The 25,228-nt window shown below is 51.7% G+C and overlaps 1 protein-coding gene across 1 annotated transcript in view; it reads right to left on the bottom strand.

Moving 5' to 3' along the window:
- LOC125318069 (putative PIP5K1A and PSMD4-like protein) overlaps positions 1-22,540 on the bottom strand; it is a 39,049-nt gene extending 16,509 nt beyond the window's left edge. Inside the window, 16 exon segments of the mRNA XM_048288429.1 lie at positions 125-196; positions 1,642-1,774; positions 7,199-7,289; positions 7,291-7,337; positions 7,866-7,950; positions 8,740-8,788; positions 10,063-10,146; positions 13,602-13,701; positions 13,704-13,806; positions 17,363-17,662; positions 18,276-18,428; positions 19,049-19,105; positions 19,107-19,167; positions 19,739-19,869; positions 21,552-21,641; positions 22,453-22,540. Of these exon segments, the coding sequence (XP_048144386.1) occupies positions 125-196; positions 1,642-1,774; positions 7,199-7,289; positions 7,291-7,337; positions 7,866-7,950; positions 8,740-8,788; positions 10,063-10,146; positions 13,602-13,701; positions 13,704-13,806; positions 17,363-17,662; positions 18,276-18,428; positions 19,049-19,105; positions 19,107-19,167; positions 19,739-19,869; positions 21,552-21,641 (1,556 nt within the window). The 5' untranslated portion in view covers positions 22,453-22,540.
- Between the last annotated feature and the right edge of the window lie 2,688 nt (positions 22,541-25,228).

Here is a 25,228-nt window from a genome sequence, read left to right as displayed (position 1 = left end):
CCAGCCCGGAATTCCAGGAAATCCCAAAATCTCCGAATGCCTGGGAAGGAACCGACCCCAAAAGCGGCCAAGTCCCGGGATTTCCCGGAGAACATTCCATGCAAAAGGCTGGATCCTCCCTCACCTGGGCAGGGAAGCTCCGGGAGCTGCTCCGGGCCTGGAGCCCTCGGCCGTGTGAACCTCGACCCCCACGGACCTGCGGGAATCCGGGATCAGCCGGAAAATCGGGAATGCCGGGAGCGGCCCCCGGGTGGGGATCCCAACCACAGGGAGGATTCCCGCTTTTCCAGAGGGTTCATTCCGCTTAAATCCCCTCCTGGAGCTTGGGAAGGAGCAGGGAATTCCAGGGGTCCATCAGGACATCTCCCAACTCTTTCCCAAGTTTCCAGAGGTTTCCCAGAGGTTTTATCCCAACCAAACCTTCCTGGAGCACGTCTGGAACAGGTCGGGAGAATTCCCAACGTTTCCAATCCCACCCAGAAGTTTCCAGGTTTTCCAGAGGGGTCCATCCCAGTTAAACCTTCTCCTGCAGTTTATGACCCCAAAACCCTCGGGAACGACCCCAAAACCCTCGGGAACGACCCCAAAACCCCTCGGGAATGACCCCAAAACCCCTCGGGAATGACCCCAAAACCCCTCGGGAACGACCCCAAAAACCCTCGGGAACGACCCCAAAAACCCTCGGGAACGACCCCAAAACCCCTCGGGAATGACCCCAAAAACCCTCGGGAACGACCCCAAAAACCCTCGGGAACGACCCCAAAACCCTCGGGAACGACCCCAAAAACCCTCGGGAATGACCCCAAAACCCCTCGGGAATGACCCCAAAAACCCTCGGGAACGACCCCAAAACCCTCGGGAACGACCCCAAAAACCCTCGGGAACGACCCCAAAACCCCTCAGGAATGACCCCAAAACCCTCGGGAATGATCCCAAAACCCTCGGGAACGACCCCAAAACCCCTCGGGAATGACCCCAAAACCCCTCGGGAATGATCCCAAAACCCCTCGGGAATGACCCCCAAAACCCCTCAGGAATGATCCCAAAACCCTCAGGAACGATCCCAAAACCCCTCGGGAATGATCCCAAAACCCCTCGGGAACGACCCCAAAACCCCTCGGGAATGACCCCAAAACCCCTCGGGAATGACCCCCAAAACCCCTCAGGAATGATCCCAAAACCCTCAGGAACGATCCCAAAACCCCTCGGGAATGACCCCAAAACCCCTCGGGAATGATCCCAAAACCCCTCGGGAATGACCCCAAAACCCTCGGGAACGACCCCAAAAACCCCTTGGGAATGATCCCAAAACCCTCGGGAATGACCCCAAAACCCCTCGGGAACGACCCCAAAACCCCTCGGGAATGATCCCAAAACCCTCGGGAACGACCCCAAAACCCCTCAGGAATGATCCCAAAACCCTCAGGAACGATCCCAAAACCCTCGGGAACGACCCCAAAACCCCTCGGGAATGACCCCAAAACCCTCGGGAACGACCCCAAAACCCCTCAGGAATGATCCCAAAACCCTCAGGAACGACCCCAAAACCCTCAGGAACGATCCCAAAACCCTCGGGAATGACCCCAGGCCCCTGCTCCCGCCCCGTCCCGCCGGGATGGCTCCCGGCATTCCCAGCTTTACCTGCTGGGGGGGGATCCGGCGCCGGCGCTGCCGAGGGAGGGGCTGGACAGGGACAGGGACGTGGCCACCGAGTCACTGCCGGCATCGGCCCCGGAGCCGGGGAGCGGCCGCGGGAGCAGGTCCGGCCGGGAACCTGGGAACGGGAACGGGAACTTGGGAACCTGGGAACGGGAACCTGGGAATGGGAACCTGGGAATGGGAACTTGGGAACCTGGGAATGCGAACGGGAACTTGAGAATGGGAACCTGGGAACGGGAACGGGAACTTGGGAACCTGGGAACGGGAACCTGGGAATGGGAACGGGAACCTGGGAACGGGAACCTGGGAACGGGAACGGGAACTTGGGAACCTGGGAACGGGAACCTGGGAACGGGAACTTGGGAACCTGGGAACGGGAACCTGGGAATGGGAACTTGGGAACCTGGGAATGGGAACGGGAACTTGGGAACCTGGGAACGGGAACCTGGGAATGGGAACTTGAGAACCTGGGAATGGGAACGGGAACTTGGGAACCTGGGAACGGGAACGGGAACCTGGGAATGGGAACTTGGGAACCTGGGAATGGGAACGGGAACTTGGGAACCGGGGAACGGGAACCTGGGAATAGGAACGGGAACCTGAGAATGGGAACTTGGGAACCTGGGAACGGGAACCTGGGAATGGGAACTTGGGAACCTGGGAATGGGAACGGGAACTTGGGAACCTGGGAACGGGAACCTGGGAATGGGAACCTGGGAACGGGAACCTGGGAACCTGGGAATGGGAACGGGAACTTGGGAACCTGGGAACGGGAACCTGGGAATGGGAACCTGGGAACGGGAACCTGGGAACCTGGGAATGGGAACGGGAACTTGGGAACCTGGGAACGGGAACCTGGGAATGGGAAACTGGGAATGGGAACCTGGGAACCTGGGAATGGGAACGGGAACTTGGGAACCTGGGAACGGGAACCTGGGAATGGGAACTTGGGAACGGGAACTTGGGAACCTGGGAACGGGAACCTGGGAACCTGGGAACGGGAACCTGGGAATGGGAACTTGGGAATGGGAACCTGGGAACCTGAGAATGGGAACGGGAACTTGGGAACCTGGGAACGGGAACCTGGGAATGGGAACTTGGGAACCTGGGAATGGGAACCTGGGAACGGGAACCTGGGAATGGGAATGGGAACCTGGGAATGGGAATGGGAACCTGGGAACGGGAACCTGGGAACGGGAACCTGGGAACCTGGGAACGGGAACCTGGGAATGGGAACTTGGGAACCTGGGAATGGGAACCTGGGAACGGGAACCTGGGAATGGGAATGGGAACCTGGGAATGGGAATGGGAACCTGGGAACGGGAACCTGGGAACGGGAACCTGGGAACGGGAACCTGGGAACCTGGGAACGGGAACCTGGGAATGGGAACTTGGGAATGGGAACCTGGGAACCTGGGAACGGGAACGGGAACTTGGGAACCTGGGAACGGGAACCTGGGAATGGGAACCTGGGAATGGGAACTTGGGAATGGGAACCTGGGAACCTGAGAATGGGAACGGGAACTTGGGAACCTGGGAACGGGAACCTGGGAATGGGAACTTGGGAACCTGGGAATGGGAACCTGGGAACGGGAACCTGGGAATGGGAACCTGGGAATGGGAACTTGGGAACCTGGGAATGGGAACCTGGGAACGGGAACCTGGGAATGGGATTGGGAACCTGGGAATGGGAACGGGAACCTGGGAATGGGAACCTGGGAATGGGAACCTGGGAACGGGAACCTGGGAATGGGAACGGGAACCTGGGAATGGGAACCTGGGAACCTGGGAACGGGAACCTGGGAACCTGGGAACGGGAACCTGGGAATGGGAACCTGGGAATGGGATTGGGAACCTGGGAATGGGAACGGGAACCTGGGAATGGGAACGGGAACCTGGGAATGGGAACCTGGGAACGGGAACCTGGGAATGGGATTGGGAACCTGGGAATGGGAACGGGAACCTGGGAATGGGAACCTGGGAACGGGAACCTGGGAATGGGAACGGGAACCTGGGAATGGGAACCTGGGAACCTGGGAACGGGAACCTGGGAATGGGAACCTGGGAATGGGATTGGGAACCTGGGAATGGGAACGGGAACCTGGGAATGGGAACCTGGGAACGGGAACCTGGGAATGGGATTGGGAACCTGGGAATGGGAACGGGAACCTGGGAATGGGAACCTGGGAACGGGAACCTGGGAATGGGAACGGGAACTTGGGAACCTGGGAACCTGGGAATGGGAACCTGGGAACGGGGTCTGGGAACCTGGGAATGGGAACGGGAACTTGGGAATGGGAACTTGGGAATCTGGGAACGGGAACCTGGGAATGGGAACCTGGGAATGGGAACCTGGGAACCTGGGAACCTGGGAATGGGAACCTGGGAATGGGATTGGGAACCTGGGAATGGGAACCTGGGAACGGGAACCTGGGAACGGGAACCTGGGAACCTGGGAATGGGAACGGGAACTTGGGAATGGGATTGGGAACCTGGGAATGGGAACCTGGGAATGGGAACTTGGGAACCTGGGAACCTGGGAATGGGAACTTGGGAACCTGGGAATGGGAACGGGAACCTGGGAATGGGAACGGGAACGGGAATGGGAACCTGGGAACCTGGGAATGGGAACCTGGGAATGGGAATGGGAACCTGGGAATGGGAACGGGAACGGGAATGGGAACCTGGGAACGGGAATGGGAACCTGGGAACCTGGGAATGGGAACCTGGGAATGGGAACCTGGGAATGGGAACCTGGGAATGGGAACGGGAACCTGGGAACGGGAATGGGAACCTGGGAATGGGAATGGGAACCTGGGAATGGGGTCTGGGAACCTGGGAATGGGATCGGGAATGGGAACCTGGGAATGGGAATGGGGTCTGGGAACCTGGGAATGGGATTGGGAATGGAGTCTGGGAACGGGAACAGGAATGGGAACCTGGGAATAGGAACCTGGGAATGGGAACCTGGGAACGGGATTGGGAATGGGGTCTGGGAACGGGAATGGGAACCTGGGAACGGGATCAGGGTCAGGAACGGGATCGGGAATGGGGTCTGGAAACCCGGGAATGGGATTGGGAATGGGGTCTGAGAACCTGGGAATGGGATCGGAAATGGGAATGGGGCCTGGGAACCTGGGAACGGGATTGGGAACCTGGGAATGGGATCAGGGTCAGGAACGGGATCGGGAATGGGGCCTGGGAACCTGGGAACGGGATCAGGAATGGGAACCTGGGAATGGGATCGGGAATGGGGCCTGGGAACCTGGGAATGGGATTGGGAATGGGAACCTGGGAATGGGATCAGGAATGGGGCCTGGGAACCTGGGAATGGGATCAGGAATGGGGTCTGGGATTGGGAATGGGGCCTGGGAACCTGGGAATGGGATCAGGAATGGGAACCTGGGAATGGGATCAGGAATGGGAACCTGGGGTCAGGAATGGGGTCTGGGAACCTGGGAATGGGATCAGGAATGGGAACCTGGGAATGGGATCAGGAATGGGGTCTGGGAAACTGGGAATGGGATCAGGAATGGGAACCTGGGAATGGGATCAGGAATGGGAACCTGGGAATGGGATCGGGAATGGGGCCTGGGAACCTGGGAATGGGATTGGGAATGGGAACCTGGGAATGGGATCAGGAATGGGGCCTGGGATTGGGAATGGGGCCTGGGAACCTGGGAATGGGATCAGGAATGGGAACCTGGGAATGGGATCAGGAATGGGACTGGGGTCAGGAATGGGGTCTGGGAACCTGGGAATGGGATCAGGAATGGGAACCTGGGAATGGGATCAGGAATGGGAACCTGGGAATGGGATCAGGAATGGGACTGGGGTCAGGAATGGGGTCTGGGAAACTGGGAATGGGATCAGGAATGGGAACCTGGGAATGGGATCAGGAATGGGACTGGGGTCAGGAATGGGGTCTGGGAAACTGGGAACAGCACTGGGATCAGGAATGGGAACCTGGGAATGGGATCAGGAATGGGGTCTGGGGTCAGGAATGGGGTCTGGGAAACTGGGAATGGGATCAGGAATGGGAACCTGGGAATGGGATCAGGAATGGGACTGGGGTCAGGAATGGGGTCTGGGAAACTGGGAACAGCACTGGGATCAGGAATGGGGTCAGGACCAAACCAGGGATTCGGGATCAGGGCTGGGAACACCCCAGGGACAGCCCAGGGATTCGGGATCAGGGCTGGAGCCCCTGGAAATAACCCAGGAACCTCTGGAAGTTCAGGATCGGGATCATTCCCACACCAGGAGCAGCTCGGGGATGAAAATGGGGAATTTTTGGGATAAAAATGGGGATTTTGGGGGATAAAAATGGGGATTTTGGGGGATAAAAATGGGGATTTTGGGGGATAAAAATGGGGAATTTTGGGGGATAAAAATGGGGAATTTTGGGGGATAAAAATGGGGAATTTTGGGGGATAAAAATGGGGATTTTGGGGGATAAAAATGGGGATTTTGGGGGATAAAAATGGGGATTTTGGGGGATAAAAATGGGGATTTTGGGGGATAAAAATGGGGAATTTTGGGGGATAAAAATGGGGATTTTGGGGGATAAAAATGGGGATTTTGGGGGATAAAAATGGGGAATTTTGGGGGATAAAAATGGGGATTTTGGGGGATAAAAATGGGGATTTTGGGGGATAAAAATGGGGATTTTGGGGGATAAAAATGGGGATTTTGGGGGATAAAAATGGGGAATTTTGGGGGATAAAAATGGGGAATTTTGGGGGATAAAAATGGGGAATTTTTGGGGATAAAAATGGGGAATTTTTGGGGATAAAAATGGGGAATTTTTGGGGATAAAAATGGGGATTTTGGGGGATAAAAATGGGGAATTTTTGGGGATAAAAATGGGGAATTTTGGGGGATAAAAATGGGGATTTTGGGGGATAAAAATGGGGATTTTGGGGGATAAAAATGGGGAATTTTTGGGGATAAAAATGGGGAATTTTTGGGGATAAAAATGGGGAATTTTTGGGGATAAAAATGGGGAATTTTTGGGGATAAAAATGGGGAATTTTTGGGGATAAAAATGGGGAATTTTTGGGGATAAAAATGGGGAATTTTTGGGGATAAAAATGGGGAATTTTTGGGGATAAAAATGGGGAATTTTTGGGGATAAAAATGGGGAATTTTTGGGGATAAAAATGGGGAATTTTTGGGGATAAAAATGGGGATTTTGGGGGATAAAAATGGGGATTTTGGGGGATAAAAATGGGGGATTTTTGGGGATAAAAATGGGGAATTTTTGGGATAAAAATGGGGAATTTTTGGGATAAAAATGGGGATTTTGGGGGATAAAAAGGGGGATTTTGGGGGATAAAAAGGGGGAATTTTTCGGGATTAAAATGGGGAATTTTTGGGGATAAAAATGGGGGATTTTGGGGGATAAAAATGCGGGATTTTGGGGGATAAAAATGGGGGATTTTGGGGGATAAAAATGGGGGATTTTGGGGGATAAAAATGGGGGATTTTGGGGGATAAAAATGGGGGATTTTTGGGATAAAAATTCCCTGGAACCCACCTTGCTCCACGTCCGCCTCCGTGGTCAGCTGGGCTTTGGCGTCCCCGGATCCCGGGATTTGGGATGGGATCCCCCCCTGGCAGCTCCTCCTGGGAACGGCGGGGGCCGCTCCGGCTCTTCTTGGAAGGGGAGGGTTTCACTGGGAAAAGGGGAGAATTCCATGAGAAACGGGATTTTCTGGGATTTTCCGGGGGGTCTGAGGGAAGGAAGAGGGGGAGAAGGAGGAAAAGGGGGGGAAAATCCTTAAAAAAAAGCCTTCTCCAGGAAAAAACACCCCCCCCACTTTTCCAGCTTTTCCAGGGGGTTTTTAGGGAAAGAGGAGGAAGAGAGGGCTGGGAAGAGCAGGGAAAAGAGGGGAAAAAAAATCCATAAAAACCCCCACTTTTCCAGCTTTTCCAGGGGGTTTTTAGGGAAAGAGGAGGAAGAGAGGGCTGGGAAAAGCAGGGAAAAGAGGGGGAAAAAAAAAAACCCATTAAAACCCCCCACTTCTCCAGCTTTTTTTTTTGTTTTTTAACGGAAAAAGAAGCAAAAACGAGCTGAAGAAAGCAGGGAAAAAGCTGGAAAAAGGGGGAAAATCAGGAGCGGGGCCAAGATGCGGGAATTGCTTGGGGGGTGCCGGAGGAATTTGGGATAAGGGAGGGGATTTGGGAAGGGCAGGGGCACTCACGGGGGATCCTGCGGAACACCGTGTGGCACATGAAGCGCTGGAAGCGCTCGGCGTAGAAGCTGGGCCGGTGCACGGACACCGTGTCCTGGCACGGGGAAAAAACGGGAGTCAGCCCCAAAATCCCGGGAATGCCGGCCGGGGAGGAGGGAATGAGAGGGGCTTGAGGAGGAATCCCGGGAATTCGGGTGGAAACTCCGGGGATTCAGGGGAAAATCGATGAGAAAAAGCGATTTTTCGGGGAGGAATCCCAGGAATTTGGGGAGAAATCCGGGGAATTTGGGGAGAAATCCCAGGAATTCAGGTAGAAATCCCGGGAATTCGGGTGGAAACTCCAGGGATTCAGGGGAAAATCGATGGGAATGGCAGTTTTTGGGGAGGAATCCCAGGAATTTGGGGAGAAATCCGGGGAATTTGGGTAGAAATCCCGGGAATTTGGGGAGAAATCCGGGGAATTCAGGGGAAAATCGATGGGAATGGCAGTTTTTGGGAGGAATCCCAGGAATTTGGGTAGAGATCCTGGGAATCCAGGGGAAAAATCGATGGGAAAAAGCGTTTTTTGGGGAGGAATCCCAGGAATTTGGGTAGAAATCCTGGGAATTCAGGGGAAAATCGATGGGAATGGCAGTTTTTGGGAGGAATCCCAGGAATTTGGGGAGAAATCCCAGGAATTTGGGGAGAAATCCTGGGAATTCAGGGGAAAACCTTAAAACTTGAGGGTTTTCCACAAAAATGGGCAATTTTTCCTTAAAAAAGAGCATTTTCCCTAAAAAAAGTCCCTTTTCCCCCTTTAAAAACTCCCTTTTTCCTTAAAGAAATCCCGTTTTTTTTCCCCAGGAGATGCCATTTTTCCATGGAAATTCCCATTCCCACTCACCCCGTCGTGCACCAGGGCCTTCCAGGAGTGCTCCAGCTTCTTCACGAACCTGCGGGGAGGGAGCGCAGGAGGAATTCCCAGGGAATTCCCAGGAAATTCCCACCCAATTCCCAGGCTTTGGATTTTTCCCCTTCTCCCGTTTTTCCCAGATTTTTTTTTCCCAATTCGAGGCTTCCAAAGGGTTAATTGTGTTCAATTCCCAACGTTTTCTGGGAATGGGAAGGAAATCCGGGCAAATCCAAGGGGTTGAGCCCCAAAATGCCAGAAAATCGGGAGAAAATCATGGAATCCATGGAAGTGTTCAGGAAATGAGGGAATTGAGGAAACGAGAGAAATGAAATCAGGGCGTAATTAACGAAATCATTAGAAGAACTCATTAAATAATTAAAGGAAAGGATTAGATCCATAAAAGGATGAAATAAATAAATAAATTAAACAAAATAGATAAAAAAATATAAAACCTTATATCAAATAAATAAAGAAAATAAATAAAATTATGAAATAAAACAAAGAATAGAATAAATAAGAGGATGAAATAAATGAACTAAATAAAACAAATGACACAAATTAATAACAACTAAATTCATAAACGGAATTAAATAAATAAAAGAATGAAATAAAAGAATCAAATAAATCAGTAAATAAATAAAAGAATGAAATAAACAAAATAAAGAATGAAATAAATGAAATAACGAAATAAATGAAATTAATGAAATAAAAGAATGAAAAAATGGGAAATAATGATGAATAACAACGATACTGATGCAAAAATAATGAAATAAAGAAATTGAGTAAGTAAATAATTATATAAAGAAAGAAAGAATTAAATAAATGAACTAATGCAATAAAGTAATTGGATAAATAAATGAACGAAATGAATCAAATGAATATAATGAAAGAAATGAAATTAAAAAATAAACAAGTAAATGAAAGAGTTAAAAAATAAAACAGCAATTAATAAAAGAAATCAGCAAACAAATAATTCCATAAATAAAAGAACTGGATAAATAAGATACTGAGATAAATAAAGAATTTAATTAATTAATGAAAGAAAATAATTAATGAAATAAAATAATTCAATCAAAATAATGAATGAAATAAAATCATTCCATCAAATAACTTTTAAAATAAACAATGAAAGGAATACAAAAATTATCAATAAAAGAAGAAGAAAAGGTTTCTTAGGTGGATTTTTGGGAGTCAATCCCAAAAAAAACCCCCGGGAGAAGCCAATGGTGGAAATTCCGGATGCAGGGGGGATCCAAAGGCTCAGGAAAGGAGGGATCCGGGAAGGAACGGGTTAATTAATAAGCAATTAATGACCTGTAGGACTGCAGGACGTCGATGATGCCGATGTAGAGCAGCAGCCGCTCCCCGCGGGAATTCCTGGCGGGAATCCCGCCCATCCTGGGAAAAGGGAATGGGGGCAGGGAATGGGATCAGGGAATGGGATCAGGGAATGGGATCAGGGAATGGGGGCAGGGAATGGGGGCAGGGAATGGGGGCAGAGAATGGGATCAGGGAATGGGATCAGGGAATGGGATCAGGAATGGGATCAGGAATGGGATCAGGGAATGGGGGCAGGGAATGGGATCAGGAATGGGGGCAGGGAATGGGATCAGGAATGGGGGCAGGGAATGGGGGCAGGGAATGGGATCAGGGAATGGGATCAGGGAATGGGATCAGGGAATGGGATCAGGAATGGGGGCAGGGAATGGGGGCAGGGAATGGGATCAGGGAATGGGATCAGGGAATGGGATCAGGAATGGGATCAGGAATGGGGGCAGGGAATGGGGGCAGGGAATGGGATCAGGGAATGGGATCAGGGAATGGGATCAGGAATGGGATCAGGAATGGGGGCAGGGAATGGGGGCAGGGAATGGGATCAGGGAATGGGATCAGGAATGGGGGCAGGGAATGGGGGGCAGGAATGGGATCAGGGAATGGGGGCAGGGAATGGGATCAGGGAATGGGATCGGGAATGGGATCAGGGAATGGGGGCAGGGAATGGGGGCAGGAATGGGATCAGGGAATGGGGGCAGGGAATGGGATCAGGGAATGGGATCGGGAATGGGGGCAGGAATGGGGGCAGGGAATGGGGGCAGGGAATGGGATCAGGGAATGGGGGCAGGGAATGGGATCAGGAATGGGGGCAGGGAATGGGGGCAGGGAATGGGATCAGGAATGGGATCAGGGAATGGGATCAGGAATGGGATCAGGAATGGGATCAGGAATGGGGGCAGGGAATGGGGGCAGGGAATGGGGGCAGGGCATGGGGGCAGGGAATGGGATCAGGAATGGGATCAGGGAATGGGATCAGGGAATGGGATCAGGGAATGGGATCAGGAATGGGGGCAGGGAATGGGATCAGGAATGGGATCAGGAATGGGGGCAGGGAATGGGGGCAGGGAATGGGGGCAGGGAATGGGGGCAGGGAATGGGATCAGGGAATGGGGTCAGGGAATGGGATCAGGGAATGGGATCAGGGAATGGGGGCAGGGAATGGGATCAGGAATGGGATCAGGAATGGGGGCAGGGAATGGGATCAGGGAATGGGATCAGGGAATGGGATCAGGGAATGAGATCAGGGAATGGGGGCAGGGAATGGGGGCAGGGAATGGGATCAGGGAATGGGATCAGGGAATGGGATCAGGGAATGGGGGCAGGGAATGGGGGCAGGAATGGGGGCAGGGAATGGGGGCAGGGAATGGGGGCAGGGAATGGGGGCAGGGAATGGGATCAGGAATGGGATCAGGGAATGGGGGCAGGGAATGGGGGCAGGGAATGGGGGCAGGGAATGGGGGCAGGGAATGGGGGCAGGGAATGGGGGCAGGGAATGGGGGCAGGGAATGGGATCAGGAATGGGGGCAGGGAGCGGGGGCAGGGAGCGGGGGCAGGGAGCGGGGGCAGGGAGCGGGGGCAGGGAGCGGATCCACAGGATCCCATCCAGGGCAGGGAGCAGCTCCCAGCATCCCGGGGGGCTCCGGGGAATCCACGGAACAGCCTGGCCAGGGCCCTGCATTTCCCCCTAAAACCCCACCTGACCCCGCCCAGGGAATCCTGGAAAGGTTTGGGATGGAAAGGAACCTTAATAAAAATCGGGATGAACACCAGGACCCTTCCCAGGGCTGGCAAAGCCCTTCCAGCTTCCCAGGAATCCCAGTAAACCCCAGGATCTCACTGGTCAGTGGTGTTGATGGATTCCACGGCTGTGGAGCTCCCAATCCCAGAAATCCCCAACCCCAGTGACTCCCAGTGACTCCCAGTCAGCCCCAGCATCTCACTGGTCATCGGTCTCGATGGATTCCATGGCCGTGGAGCTCCCAATCCCAGAAATCCTCAACCCCAGTGACTCCCAGTGACTCCCAGTGATCCCAGTGACTCCCAGTCAGCCCCAGGATCTCACTGGTCATCGGTCTCGATGGATTCCACGGCTGTGGAGCTCCCAAATCCTGATCCCAATTCCAGAAATCCTCAACCCCAGTGACTCCCAGTGACTCCCAGTGACTCCCAGTCAGCCCCAGCATCTCACTGGTCATCGGTCTCGATGGATTCCATGGCCGTGGAGCTCCCAATCCCAGAAATCCTCAACCCCAGTGACTCCCAGTGATCCCAGTGACTCCCAGTCAGCCCCAGGATCTCACTGGGCATCGGTCTCAACGGATTCCACAGCTGTGGAGCTCCCAAATCCTGATCCCAATCCCAGAAATCTTCAACCCCAGTGACTCCCAGTAAGGCCCAGGATCTCACTGGTCATCGGTCTCGATGGATTCCACGGCTGTGGAGCTCCCAAATCCTGATCCCAATTCCAGAAATCCTCAACCCCAGTGACTCCCAGTGACTCCCAGTGACTCCCAGTCAGCCCCAGCATCTCACTGGTCATCGGTCTCGATGGATTCCATGGCCGTGGAGTTCCCAATCCCAGAAATCCTCAACCCCAGTGACTCCCAGTGACTCCCAGTGATCCCAGTGACTCCCAGTCAGCCCCAGGATCTCACTGGTCATCGGTCTCGATGGATTCCACGGCTGTGGAGCTCCCAAATCCCGATCCCAATCCCAGAAATCCTCAACCCCAGTGACTCCCAGTGACTCCCAGTAAGCCCCAGGATCTCACTGGGCATCGGTCTCAACGGATTCCACAGCTGTGGAGCTCCCAAATCCTGATCCCAATCCCAGAAATCCTCAACCCCAGTGACTCCCAGTAAGGCCCAGGATCTCACTGGGCATCAGTCTCGATGGATTCCACGGCTGTGGAGTTCCCAAATCCTGATCCCAATCCCAGAAATCCTCAACCCCAGTGACTCCCAGTAAGGCCCAGGATCTCACTGGTCATTGGTCTCGATGGATTCCACGGCTGTGGAGCTCCCAAATCCTGATCCCAATTCCAGAAATCCTCAACCCCAGTGACTCCCAGTGACTCCCAGTAAGCCCCAGGATCTCACTGGGCATCGGTCTCAACGGATTCCACAGCTGTGGAGCTCCCAAATCCTGATCCCAATCCCAGAAATCCTCAACCCCAGTGACTCCCAGTAAGGCCCAGGATCTCACTGGGCATCAGTCTCGATGGATTCCACGGCTGTGGAGTTCCCAAACCCAGAAATTCTCAACCCCAGTGACTCCCAGTGACTCCCAGTGACTCACTGGTCATCGGTCTCAACGGATTCCATGGTTGCGGAGTTCCCAAATCCTGATCCCAATCCCAGAAATCCTCAACCCCAGTTGACTCCCAGTAAGCCCCAGGATCTCACTGGTCATCGGTCTCAATGGATTCCACGGCTGTGGAGCTCCCAATCCCAGAAATCCTCAACCCCCAGTGCCTCCCAGTGCCTCCCAGTGCCTCCCAGCCAGCCCCAGCATCTCACTGGTCGTCGGTCTCGATGGTGCCGCCGCGGCGGGCCTCTCCCTGGATGGACTCCATGGCCGTGGAGTAGAGCGCTCTCTGCGCCGCCGGCCGCCCCCGGCCGTCCCAGCCGCCGTTGCCGGCCGCGCGCGCTCCCGCTGCGCCTGGTCCAGGTTGTGGATGGCCACCAGCAGGCTGTAATCCATGATCTTGAAGCTCTGGAGAACCTGGGACGGGCACAGAGGTGGGAATTTGGCCGCGGGGAGGGCGGGTTTGCACAGGGGAGTTGGGTTTGCCAAGGGGGGGAGCTGCTGGAAACGCTCAGGAAATGGGATGTGCCTCCTGCTTTTGGCACGGAGCGCCCCCGGAATTCCCAGCTTTTCCAACTCCACGGCTGCCAAGGAAGCGTTTTGCCACAAGAATCCCCCCAAAAGGCCGGGGGAAAGTCACCGCACAATCCCTCTGCAGCGTTTTCCATGGAACGTGACACGGTTTTCAACCCAAGGAGAGGATTTTGACCAATTCTGACCCAATCTGAGCTGGATTCAGCCCAGAATTCCCTGGATTTTGCTCTGCTCCAGAGTTGAGAGGATCCTTCCTCCACCTCTGGGGGCTTAATCCTAAAAATACTGAAAAAACCTGGGATCCAGCTCCTGTCCTCACCCAAAACCCCTCAAAATTCCCAAGTTTTCCAACTCAACCACTCCCAAGGGTCAAACACCCACCGTTTTTTCCACAAAAAACCCCCAAGAATCAGGAAAAGGGGCAGAACCTTCAGTATTTTTTCACAAAAAACCAAGAAAAAGGGCAGAACGCCTACAATTTTTCCACAAAAAAATCCAGAAAAAGGGCGGAACACCCACCATTTTCTCACAAAAAAGCCCCTAAAAGAATCAGGAAAAAGACTGGAACATCCACCATTTTTCCACGAAAAAAAAGGAAAAAGGGCAGAACACCAACAATTTTTCCCAGGAAAACCCTGGAAAAAAGTCAAGAAAAAGGGCAGAATACCCCCAGTTCTTCCAGAAAAAATCTGAAAACATCAGGAAAAAGAATGGAACACCCCCACTTTTCCCACAAAAAAACCAAAAAATCGGGAAGAAGAGTGGAACACCCCCACTTTTCCCACAAAAAAACCACAAAAAAATCAGAAAAGAGAGTGGAACACCCCCACTTTTTCCACAAAAAACCCCCCAAAATCAGGAAAAAGAGTGGAACACCCACACTTTTCCCACAAAAAAAACCAGGAAAAAGAGTGGAACACCCCCACTTTTCCCACAAAAAACACGAAAAAGAGTGGAACACCCCCACTTTTCCCACCAAAAAACCCCCCAAAATCAGGAAAAAGAGTAGAATGCCCCCACTTTTTCCACAAAAAAACCTGAAAAAAATCAGGAAAGAGAGTGGAACACCCCCACTTTTCCCACCAAAAAATCAGGAAAAAGAGTGGAACACCCCCACTTTTCCCACAAAAAAGCCACGAAAAAAATCAGGAAAGAGAGTGGAACACCCCCACTTTTTCCCACAGAAAAACCTACAAAAAAATCAGGAAAAAAAGTGGAACGCCCACACTTTTTCCACAAAAAAACAGGAAAAAGAGTGGAACACCCCCACTTTTTCCACAAAAAACACGAAAAAAATCAGGAAGAAGAGTGGAACACCCCCACTTTTCCACAAAAAAACCAAAAAAATCAGGAAAAAGGGCAAAACACCAACAATTTTTCCAGAAAAAACACCAAAAAATCAGGAAAAAGAGTGGAACACCCCCACTTTTCCCACAAAAAAACCACAAAATCAGGAAAAAGAGTGGAACACCCACACTTTTCCCACAAAAAAACCAAAAAAATCAGGAAAAAGAGTGGAACACCCCCACTTTTCCCACAAAAAATCAGGAAAGAGAGTGGAACACCAACAATTTTCCCACAAAAAACACGAAAAAATCAGGAAGAAGAGTGGAACACCCCCACTTTTCCCACAAAAAAACCAAAAAAATCAGGAAAAAGAGTGGAACACCCCCACTTTTCCCACAAAAAAACACGAAAAAATCAGGAAAAAGAGTGGAACACCAACAATTTTCCCACAAAAAAAACCACGAAAAAAATCAGAAAAGAGAGTGGAACACCCCCACTTTTCCACAAAAAAACCAAAAAAATCAGGAAAAAGAGTGGAACACCCCCACTTTTCCCACAAAAAACACGAAAAAGAGTGGAACACCCCCACTTTTCCCACAAAAAAAACCCCAAAATCAGGAAAAAGAGTGGAACACCCCCACTTTTCCCACAAAAAAAACCCCAAAATCAGGAAAAAGAGTGGAACACCCCCACTTTTCCCACAAAAAAAACCCCAAAATCAGGAAAAAGAGTGGAACACCCCCACTTTTCCCACAAAAAAAACCCCAAAATCAGGAAAAAGAGTGGAACACCCCCACTTTTTCCCACAGAAAAACCTACAAAAAAATCAGGAAAAAAAGTGGAACGCCCACACTTTTTCCACAAAAAAACAGGAAAAAGAGTGGAACACCCCCACTTTTTCCACAAAAAACACGAAAAAAATCAGGAAGAAGAGTGGAACACCCCCACTTTTCCACAAAAAAACCAAAAAAATCAGGAAAAAGGGCAAAACACCAACAATTTTTCCAGAAAAAAACACCAAAAAATCAGGAAAAAGAGTGGAACACCCCCACTTTTCCCACAAAAAAACCACAAAATCAGGAAAAAGAGTGGAACATCCACACTTTTCCCACAAAAAAACCAAAAAAATCAGGAAAAAGAGTGGAACACCCCCACTTTTCCCACCAAAAATCAGGAAAGAGAGTGGAACACCAACAATTTTCCCACAAAAAACACGAAAAAATCAGGAAGAAGAGTGGAACACCCCCACTTTTCCCACAAAAAACCCCACAAAATCAGGAAAAAGAGTGGAACACCCCCACTTTTCCCACAAAAAACACGAAAAAATCAGGAAGAAGAGTGGAACACCCCCACTTTTCCCACAAAAAAACCACAAAATCAGGAAAAAGAGTGGAACACCCCCACTTTTCCCACAAAAAAAACCAAAAAAATCAGGAAAAAGAGTGGAACACCCCCACTTTTCCCACAAAAAAACCAAAAAAATCAGGAAAAAGAGTGGAACACCCCCACTTTTCCCACAAAAAATCAGGAAGAGAGTGGAACACCAACAATTTTCCCACAAAAAAAACCACGAAAAAAATCAGAAAAGAGAGTGGAACACCCCCACTTTTCCACAAAAAAACCAAAAAAATCAGGAAAAAGAGTGGAACACCCCCACTTTTCCCACAAAAAATCAGGAAGAGAGTGGAACACCCCCACTTTTTCCACAAAAAAAACCCCAAAATCAGGAAAAAGAGTGGAACACCCCCACTTTTCCCACAAAAAAAACCCCAAAATCAGGAAAAAGAGTGGAACACCCCCACTTTTCCCACAAAAAAAACCCCAAAATCAGGAAAAAGAGTGGAACACCCCCACTTTTTCCCACAGAAAAACCTACAAAAAAATCAGGAAAAAAAGTGGAACACCCCCACTTTTCCCACGAAAAAACACGAAAAAAATCAGGAAGAAGAGTGGAACACCCCCACTTTTCCCACAAAAAATCAGGAAAGAGAGTGGAACACCCCCACTTTTCCCACAAAAAACACCAAAAAAATCAGGAAAAAGAGTGGAACACCCCCACTTTTCCCACAAAAAAACCACGAAAAAATCAGGAAAAATGGCACAACACCCCCAAATTTTCCCACAAAAGAAAAACCCCCGGGGAAAAACTCACCAAACAATCCCTCTGCAGCGTCTTACAGAGAGCGTTGTACATATCCGAGTCCAGGAAAAGGCCGTCGGGAATATCCTGCATGAAATCCAAGTCCTTGAAGGTGGGGAAAACCTTTTCCCGCTCCTTTTGGGACGCCCGGCGTTTGTAGGTGGAGCCCTTGAGGTCGTACTTGAGGTGCATCCGCACGGAGCGGGGCAGGAGGTTGTTCATCACCACGATCCGGATGTTCTTGCCCCCGGCCTGGACGCAGTACAGCCCGTAAAATTTGGGAAGGAGAGTCCGGGGGTTTTGGTTCAGGTTCTGCAGCGGGGGAAAATGTGGGAATAGGGTTAGGATTCCTGTGGGGTTGGGGGTTTTCTATGGGTTTTTTGAGGGTTTTTTTATGGAGTTTTGGGGTGGGGATGGGTGAAAATCAGGGATGAAACATGGGTATAACGTCAAAATCTCTCCGGGTTTTGGGATTTTGGGGTCGGGAATGGGTCAAAATCTGGGATAAAAGGCAGGAATAGCACCAAAATCCCGCTGGTTGTTTTGGACTGGGGGGCTTTTATGTGGAAATGGGGTTAGGAATGGGTCAAAATCAGGGACAAAACATGAGAATGCCACGAAAATCCATCCAATTGTTTGGGATTGGGAATGGGGCAAACTCGGGGGAAAGGGCACAGGGAAGGGATTCCAGGATTCCATGAGCTGGCTCAGATTGGATTTCAGGGATAAATCCTTCCCTGGCCCAGGTGGTTCCATGGATTCCCCATCCCTGGGAGCGCCCAGGAGCCCCCTGGCACAGGGGGAGCTGCCCTGGCCACGATCCCGATGACTCCACAGATTTTCGGGGATTCGCACGGGGCTTTTTCATCCTTCCCCCATTCCAGGCGCTTCCCAAGGCTGGGAATTCCCGGAATCCCGGGCTCACCATGTAATAGCCGGGCAGCAGCTTCTGCAGGAACTCGGCCTCCTTGTGCTGCACGGTTTTGATGATGAACTCGTCGTCGCTGGAGACGTAGAACAGGGAACCGCTGGCGCCGGAGTTGGAGAGCTCGATCAGGGGGTCGTTGCACAGGGAATACTGAGGGGGAAAAGTGGGAAGAGCAGCTGGAATTTCATCGGGAATGTTGGTTCGCATTAAGAATTAGCGGGGAAAACGGCGGGAGCGGGGAAGGGCAGCGGGATTTTGTGGGGTGGAACCATGAGGAGAAATATTCATGGGAAAGGTGAAAAATGGGAAGGAAAAGTGGGAAGAGGCATCCTGAAATGTGGGAAAGGGAGGGAAAAGGGAGGAGAGAAAGGAAATGGGGAAAAAATGGGAAAAAAACAGGAGAAAAGGGGGGGAGGGAGAGGGGGGAAAAAAAAGGGGGGGGAAGGAGGAGAAGGAGGGAAAGGAAGGAGGGAAAGGAAGGAGGGAAAGGAAGGAGGGAAAGGAAGGAGGGAAAGGAAGGAGGGAAAGGAAGGAGGGAAAGGAAGGAGGGAAAAATGGGAAAAGGGACGGGCGAAGGGCAAAGGGAAGGAACGCCGGGGACGGAAGGAAGGAACGCCGGGGACGGAAGGAAGGAAGGAACGCCGGGGACGGAAGGAAGGAAGGAACGCCGGGGACGGAAGGAAGGAAGGAACGCCGGGGACGGAAGGAAGGAAGGAACGCCGGGGAAGGAAGGGAGAGGAACGCCGGGGAAGGCTGGCGCTCCCACTCACCAGGTAATCGTCCGGGCGGATCCCGAAGAGCTCCCGGAAGTAGCGGAAAGCCACGGGGCGCGTAGGTCTTGAAGCGGAAATCGTTGTAGTGGTGGGCGGGGGTCAGGTTGCTGCCCTCGCTGCGCGGACACAGAGGAGCGGGATTGGGGTTTTCCATAGGGAATGCGGCCCCAAAGCGGCCCTGGGTGGGTGATTCCAGCCCCAGGGAGAGGAGGGGAAGGGGAGAGGCTGGGGGGATCAGGCTGCTGCCCTCGCTGCGGGGCACAGAGGAGCGGGATTGGGATTTCCAGAGGGATCCAACCTGGAGCAGCCCCATGGGGAGGAGGGAATGGGGGAAAAGGAAGGGGAAGGGATGGCGAGGAAAGGGGGGGGGAAGAAAGGGGGGAAGAAAGGGGGGAAGAAAGGGGGGAAGAAAGGGGGGAAGAAAGGGGGGAAGAAAGGGGGGAAGAAAGGGGGGAAGAAAGGGGGGAAGAAAGGGGGGAAGAAAGGGGGGAAGAAAGGGGGGGAAGAAAGGGGGGAAGAAAGGGGGGAAGAAAGGGGGGAAGAAAGGGGGGAAGAAAGGGGGGAAGAAAGGGGGGGAAGAAAGGGGGGAAGAAAGGGGGGAAGAAAGGGGGGAAGAAAGGGGGGAAGAAAGGGGGGAAGAAAGGCAAAAAAGGGGAAAAAAGGTGAGGAAAAAAGGGAATGGCAAACCTCGGGAAGAAGATGCTCTCCACCACGTAGAAGTCCTGCATGAGCACGTCCCGCTCGGGCTTGGTGCTCAGGCTGCCCACGGTGTGTGTGATTCCCAGCTGGATCGCGCCCTTCAGCGCCGAGGAGGTCGTCTGGAACGGCAGGAACGGGAATCACACCCGGAAAGGGGAGTGGGAACGGGAATTACAGCGGGAAACAGGAGTGGGAATGGGAGCTTACAGCGGGAAACGGGAATGGGAAGGGCTGGGAATGGGAATGGGAATTACAGCGGGAAATGGGAGTGGGAAGGGCTGGGAATGGGAATCACACCCGGAAACGGGAGTGGGAATGGGAATTACAGCAGGAAATGGGAGTGGGAAGGGCTGGAAATGGGAATTACAGCGGGAAATGGGAGTGGGAAGGGCTGGGAAAGGGAATTACAGCGGGAAATGGGAGTGGGAAGGGCTGGGAATGGGAATCACACCCGGAAACGGGAGTGGGAATGGGAATTACAGCAGGAAATGGGAGTGGGAAGGGCTGGGAAAGGGAATTACAGCGGGGAAATGGGAGTGGGAAGGGCTGGGAATGGGAATCACACCCGGAAACGGGAGTGGGAATGGGAATTACAGCGGGAAATGGGAGTGGGAAGGGCTGGGAATGGGAATTACAGCGGGAAATGGGAATGGGAAGGGCTGGGAATGGGAATGGGAATTACAGCAGGAAATGGGAGTGGGAAGGGCTGGGAATGGGAATTACAGCGGGAAACGGGAGTGGGAATGGGAATTACAGCCAGGAAATGGGAGCGGGAAGGGCTGGGAATGGGAATTACAGCGGGAAACGGGAGTGGGAAGGGCTGGGAATGGGAATCACACCCGGAAACGGGAGTGGGAATGGGAATTACAGCAGGAAATGGGAGTGGGAAGGGCTGGGAATGGGAATTACAGCGGGAAATGGGAGTGGGAAGGGCTGGGAAAGGGAATTACAGCGGGAAATGGGAGTGGGAAGGGCTGGGAATGGGAATTACAGCGGGAAATGGGAGTGGGAAGGGCTGGGAATGGGAATTACAGCGGGAAATGGGAGTGGGAAGGGCTGGGAATGGGAATGGGAATTACAGCAGGAAATGGGAGTGGGAAGGGCTGGGAATGGGAATTACAGCCGGAAACGGGAGTGGGAATGGGAATTACAGCAGGAAATGGGAGCAGGAAGGGCTGGGAATGGGAATTACAGCGGGGAAACAGGAATGGGAAGGGCTGGGAATGGGAATTACAGCGGGAAACAGGAATGGGAAGGGCTGGGAATGGGAATTACAGCGGGAAATGGGAGTGGGAAGGGCTGGAGTTCAGTGGGAATGGGAACAGGAATTCAATGGGAATTCAGTGGGAATTACACAGGAAAGCAGGAATGGGAATGGATGGAGTTCAGTGGGAATGGCAGGAATTCAGTGGGAATGGGAATGCAGCGGGAATGGAAATGGGAATTCAATGGGAATGGGAGAAATTCAGTGGGAATGGGAATTCAATGGGAATGGATGGAATTCAATGGGAAGAACCCCCAAAAAACCCCACATTTACAAATTCCCAAGTAATTCCCTCTTTGCCCAGCAAACTCCAGCCATTCCGTGGGATTCACAGGAATTTCTGTGCCCTTGGGAAGTTCCCAAGAAACCTGGGAAGTCGGGGCTTAAAAATCCTCTTCCCAAAGGCTCTGGAAAAGCAGCCGAAAAGCCCCGAAAGATTCCCTTTTCCCTTCATTTCCATGGAATCCCCCCCTCCCCTTCCCACAGCGATCCCAGGCAGAATTCCTTGGGAAAAGGGGCGGAAAAGCGGGAATTTACCTTTTTGTAGGTGGTTTCCCCGGTGGAATCCACTCCTCTGTGGCCTTTCCGGATGGTTTGGGATCCAGGCTGGCCAGAACCTCCCGGCATCTTGGGAAAAGGGAAAACGGGAAGAGCAAAAAAAAAGGGGAAATTCAATTTTTCCGAGGATTTTTCCCACCCAAAAGCACCTGGAAAAGTTTGGGGTTTTTTCCTGGAATCCACGGAAAGCTGGGCTGGGATTTTCCCCACAGTAATTCCAAGGTTTCAGGAGGAATTTTGGGAAGGTTGCAAATCCCAATCCGGTGGTTCCCGGCCCAGGAATCCATGGATTCATCCAGGAGTTGTTAAATGGAGTTTTCCAGGATAAATTTGGGGTTTGGAGCAGGAATTCCCTTGGGAAAGGCAAATTCCCGGAATTCCCACAGGGGAAGCTGCTCAGGGTCAAGGCAGGCTTGGAAAAGGAGCAGGAAAAGCTGGAAAAGGAGCAGGAAAAGCTGGAAAAGGAGCAGGAAAAGCTGGAATTTGGGATTTTCCCAGCCATGGAACAACTCAGGTTTGGAAAAGGACCACAAAACTCTGGAAAAGGAGGAGAAAAAACTGGAAAAGGAGGAGAAAAAGCTGGAAAAGGAGGAGAAAAAGCTGGAAAAGGAGGAGAAAAAGCTGGAATTCGGGATTTTCCCAGCCAAGGAACAACTACAGCTTGGAAAAGGAGCAGGAAAAGCTGGAATTGGGGATTTTCCCAGCCAGGGAACGACTCAGGTTTGGAAAAGGAGCAGAAAACCCCGGAAAAGGAGCAGGAAAAGCTGGAAAAGGAGCAGGAAAAGCTGGAATTTGGGATCTTCCCAGCCAGGGAACAACTAGAGCTTGGAAAAAGAGCAGGAAAAGCTGGAATTGGGGATTTTCCCAGCCTGGAACTCACCTCGGGAGTCAGGGACTTTTTGAAGGTGTTGGATCCTGCCAAGAGAAAGGAAAATCCACACTCAGAGAGCCTCAATCCCCCAAAAAAATTCCAAAAAAAGATCCTGGAAAAGCTCTGCCGCAGCCCTTTCCCAGCCCAGGAGGGTTCCAGGAATTCCAAGTCCCAGGAATCCTCTAAAAACCCGGATCTAAGGGATCCAGAGGCAGCTCCAGCCCTATCCCCGCTGGATTTTCCATCCCTAAATTCCATGGATTTAATTCGAGCTTCCTCTCCAGAGCATCCCAAATATCCCAAATTTTTGCTGCCTGAACACCTTAAAAACGGGAATATCCCAAAAATTCACAAATATCCCACAAATCCCGGAGCATCCGGCAGCGCTTCCTGGGATTTTTGGTGGCAATTCCAACCCCTGGAAGCCCTGGGAAAACTGGGAAAGGCTCCAGGAGCATCTCCTGGAGGTGTAACAGGGATTATTTGGGAATTAATCTCGGTCTGGACCCGAAATTCCTGGATCTTACAGCCGGATTTTCCACCCAAACACTTCCAGAATTTAAAATTCCAGCCCCTCCCTGCTCCCAGCAGCTCCAGGAACCCAAATCCGCCCATTTTTCCATGGAAATGGATTTAAAATTCCATTTTTATGGCAGTCGGGGAATACAAATCCCCCCAAAAATCCCTTTTCCAGCCTCGATTCCCAGAAAAAAAAAGGGGGTCCCCAGCCCCTTTTCCAGCTGGGATGGCTCCAATGGAGCAGGAAAATCGGGATCGGCTTTGTGGGAATAGCAACAATTCTTTCCCAAAAAAAGGGCGGATTTGGGTCAGGTCGGTTCCCGGGAGCGCTGGGAATCCGCAGGGATTCAGGGAATGTTTAATTACTGCTGGAAAAAAGGGCAAGGATTCAGCCTAATGCCTTGGGACGGAGCCCAAATCCCAGGAAAAGCAGCTCAGGGAGGAGAACACCGGGATTAATCCCAAAAAAAAAAGGATTTTTAGGGATGGCAGAGGGAGAATTCCAACCCTGAGTGGACAAAGGCCAGCGGAGAAGGGGGAGGGAGGAGCAGATTCCACTTCCCGAAGGGAATTCCAGGGAAAATTCAGGAAATGGGGTTTGGGGGTGGTTGAAAAATCCCCAACCTCCTGCGGTTTTCCCTGGTTCCCAGAGAATTTTCCATGGATTTGCTCCCGGTTTTGTTTTTTTTTCCATCTGAATTTTTCAACTCCAGGCCAAAAATCCAAAGGAATTTTGGGGTCTTTTCGTGGGAAGGGATTTTTTTCCGTGGGAAAACCACCCCTGACTGGGAAAACCACAGCCATTCCCAGGGAAAAAAACGGGAATTGTATCCCAAATCCGGGCTTGGAGTCACTTGACAGAACTATTTTGAGCCTCTCAGATGCTGTTGGATAAATTGGGATCAGGGATTGTCCCGATTTCCAGGAATTTGGGAAAACATTCCTGGCTGTTCCCACCTCTTTTTAAGGCTCAAAATTCGGGATTTTGCTCCCAGCTCCTGGGTTTTTTTTGAGGGATTTTGGGAGGAATTCCCTCAGCCTCGGCATTCCCAACTCAAATCCCGGAATTTTGGGCATGAGGGAAGCAGGAAAATGAGGAAAACCCCTATAGAAAACAGGGAAAGGCTCCAAACCCACCCAAATTCCCTGGATTTAGGGCGGGAAACCTCGGGAAAACAACACAGGGTGTCCCAAAAATCCCCAGGGAAGGGCTTGGGGTAATTCCAGGATTATCAAGGACCAAAACAAACCCTTAAATCCAAATAAAACCTTTTTTATCCCAAAAATAAACCAGGATTCCCAACTTTTCCAGCACCTATTCCAGGATCACCCTTGTTATTCCCAGGAAGTAATAGGAATTATTCCAGCAGGAAGGGAAAAGGGATTTTATTTGTGGAGTTGGGAAATTTTCCTCAAATCCCATCTGGTTCTTCCTCGGGAGAAGCTCCAAATCCCAAATGGGAAAAACAGGAAAAATCCCAGAAAAGCAGGAAAAAACCCCAGAGAACGAGGGAAAAATCCCAGAAAAATGGGAAAGAGTCCCAGAAAAAGGGGAAAGTTGAATTTATCCCAAGCCCCCACGCTGCTCTCCAGGGGTTTCTGGCTCCAAATTCCCAAAACACCCCAGGGATAAAGAGGCAGAAAATCAGGGATCAGGCCCTAAATCCTTCCAGGGGAGCAGGGACCACCCCCACTCCTTCCCATATGGAATTTTCATGGATCTGAGCGAGCCACAGCCCAAATTTAAGGTGGAAAAGGCGATCTGGAGCTTGTAGGAAAAGCAGGGTAAGGGGCTGGACTCTCCCAGGATTCTGCCAAGTCCAGGAAAAACCGGGAAAAGGAAAAATCCCAGGTTTAAAGGCCAAAAATTCCCTGTTTTATCCCTAAACAAAGCCTCCGAGCCCGCGAATTCCCGGTTTCCAGAGCGCCGGCTGCACTTCCAGCCCTTTCCCTGGCTGCCATCGCCGCTTATCCAAACAAATCCCGTGCTCACGTCGGTGTTCCCACAGGATTCCCGGGCTCGGGAAGGGATTCGGGGGATTTCGGGATCCCGCTCTGGGAGCCGGGAGCCGCTCCCGCCCCCTGAGTCACCGGACGGGAACGGGAATCGAATTTCCCTGGCACCAAAAAACTTCTCCCTCCCCGCCCCGATCCCACTTTTTTTTTTTTTTTTTTTTTGGGGGGGGGGGAGGAATTTCGAGCCCTCCCAAATCCCCCTCTGTGCATTCCCAGGTTTTCCACAGGGAAAGGGCAGCTTGGAATTCGA

Source organism: Corvus hawaiiensis, chromosome 29, assembly GCF_020740725.1.
Source record: "Corvus hawaiiensis isolate bCorHaw1 chromosome 29, bCorHaw1.pri.cur, whole genome shotgun sequence".
Taxonomy (NCBI): domain Eukaryota; kingdom Metazoa; phylum Chordata; class Aves; order Passeriformes; family Corvidae; genus Corvus; species Corvus hawaiiensis.
The sequence above is the reverse complement of the archived record's forward strand: the minus strand, read 5'-3'. Positions and strand labels throughout refer to the sequence as shown.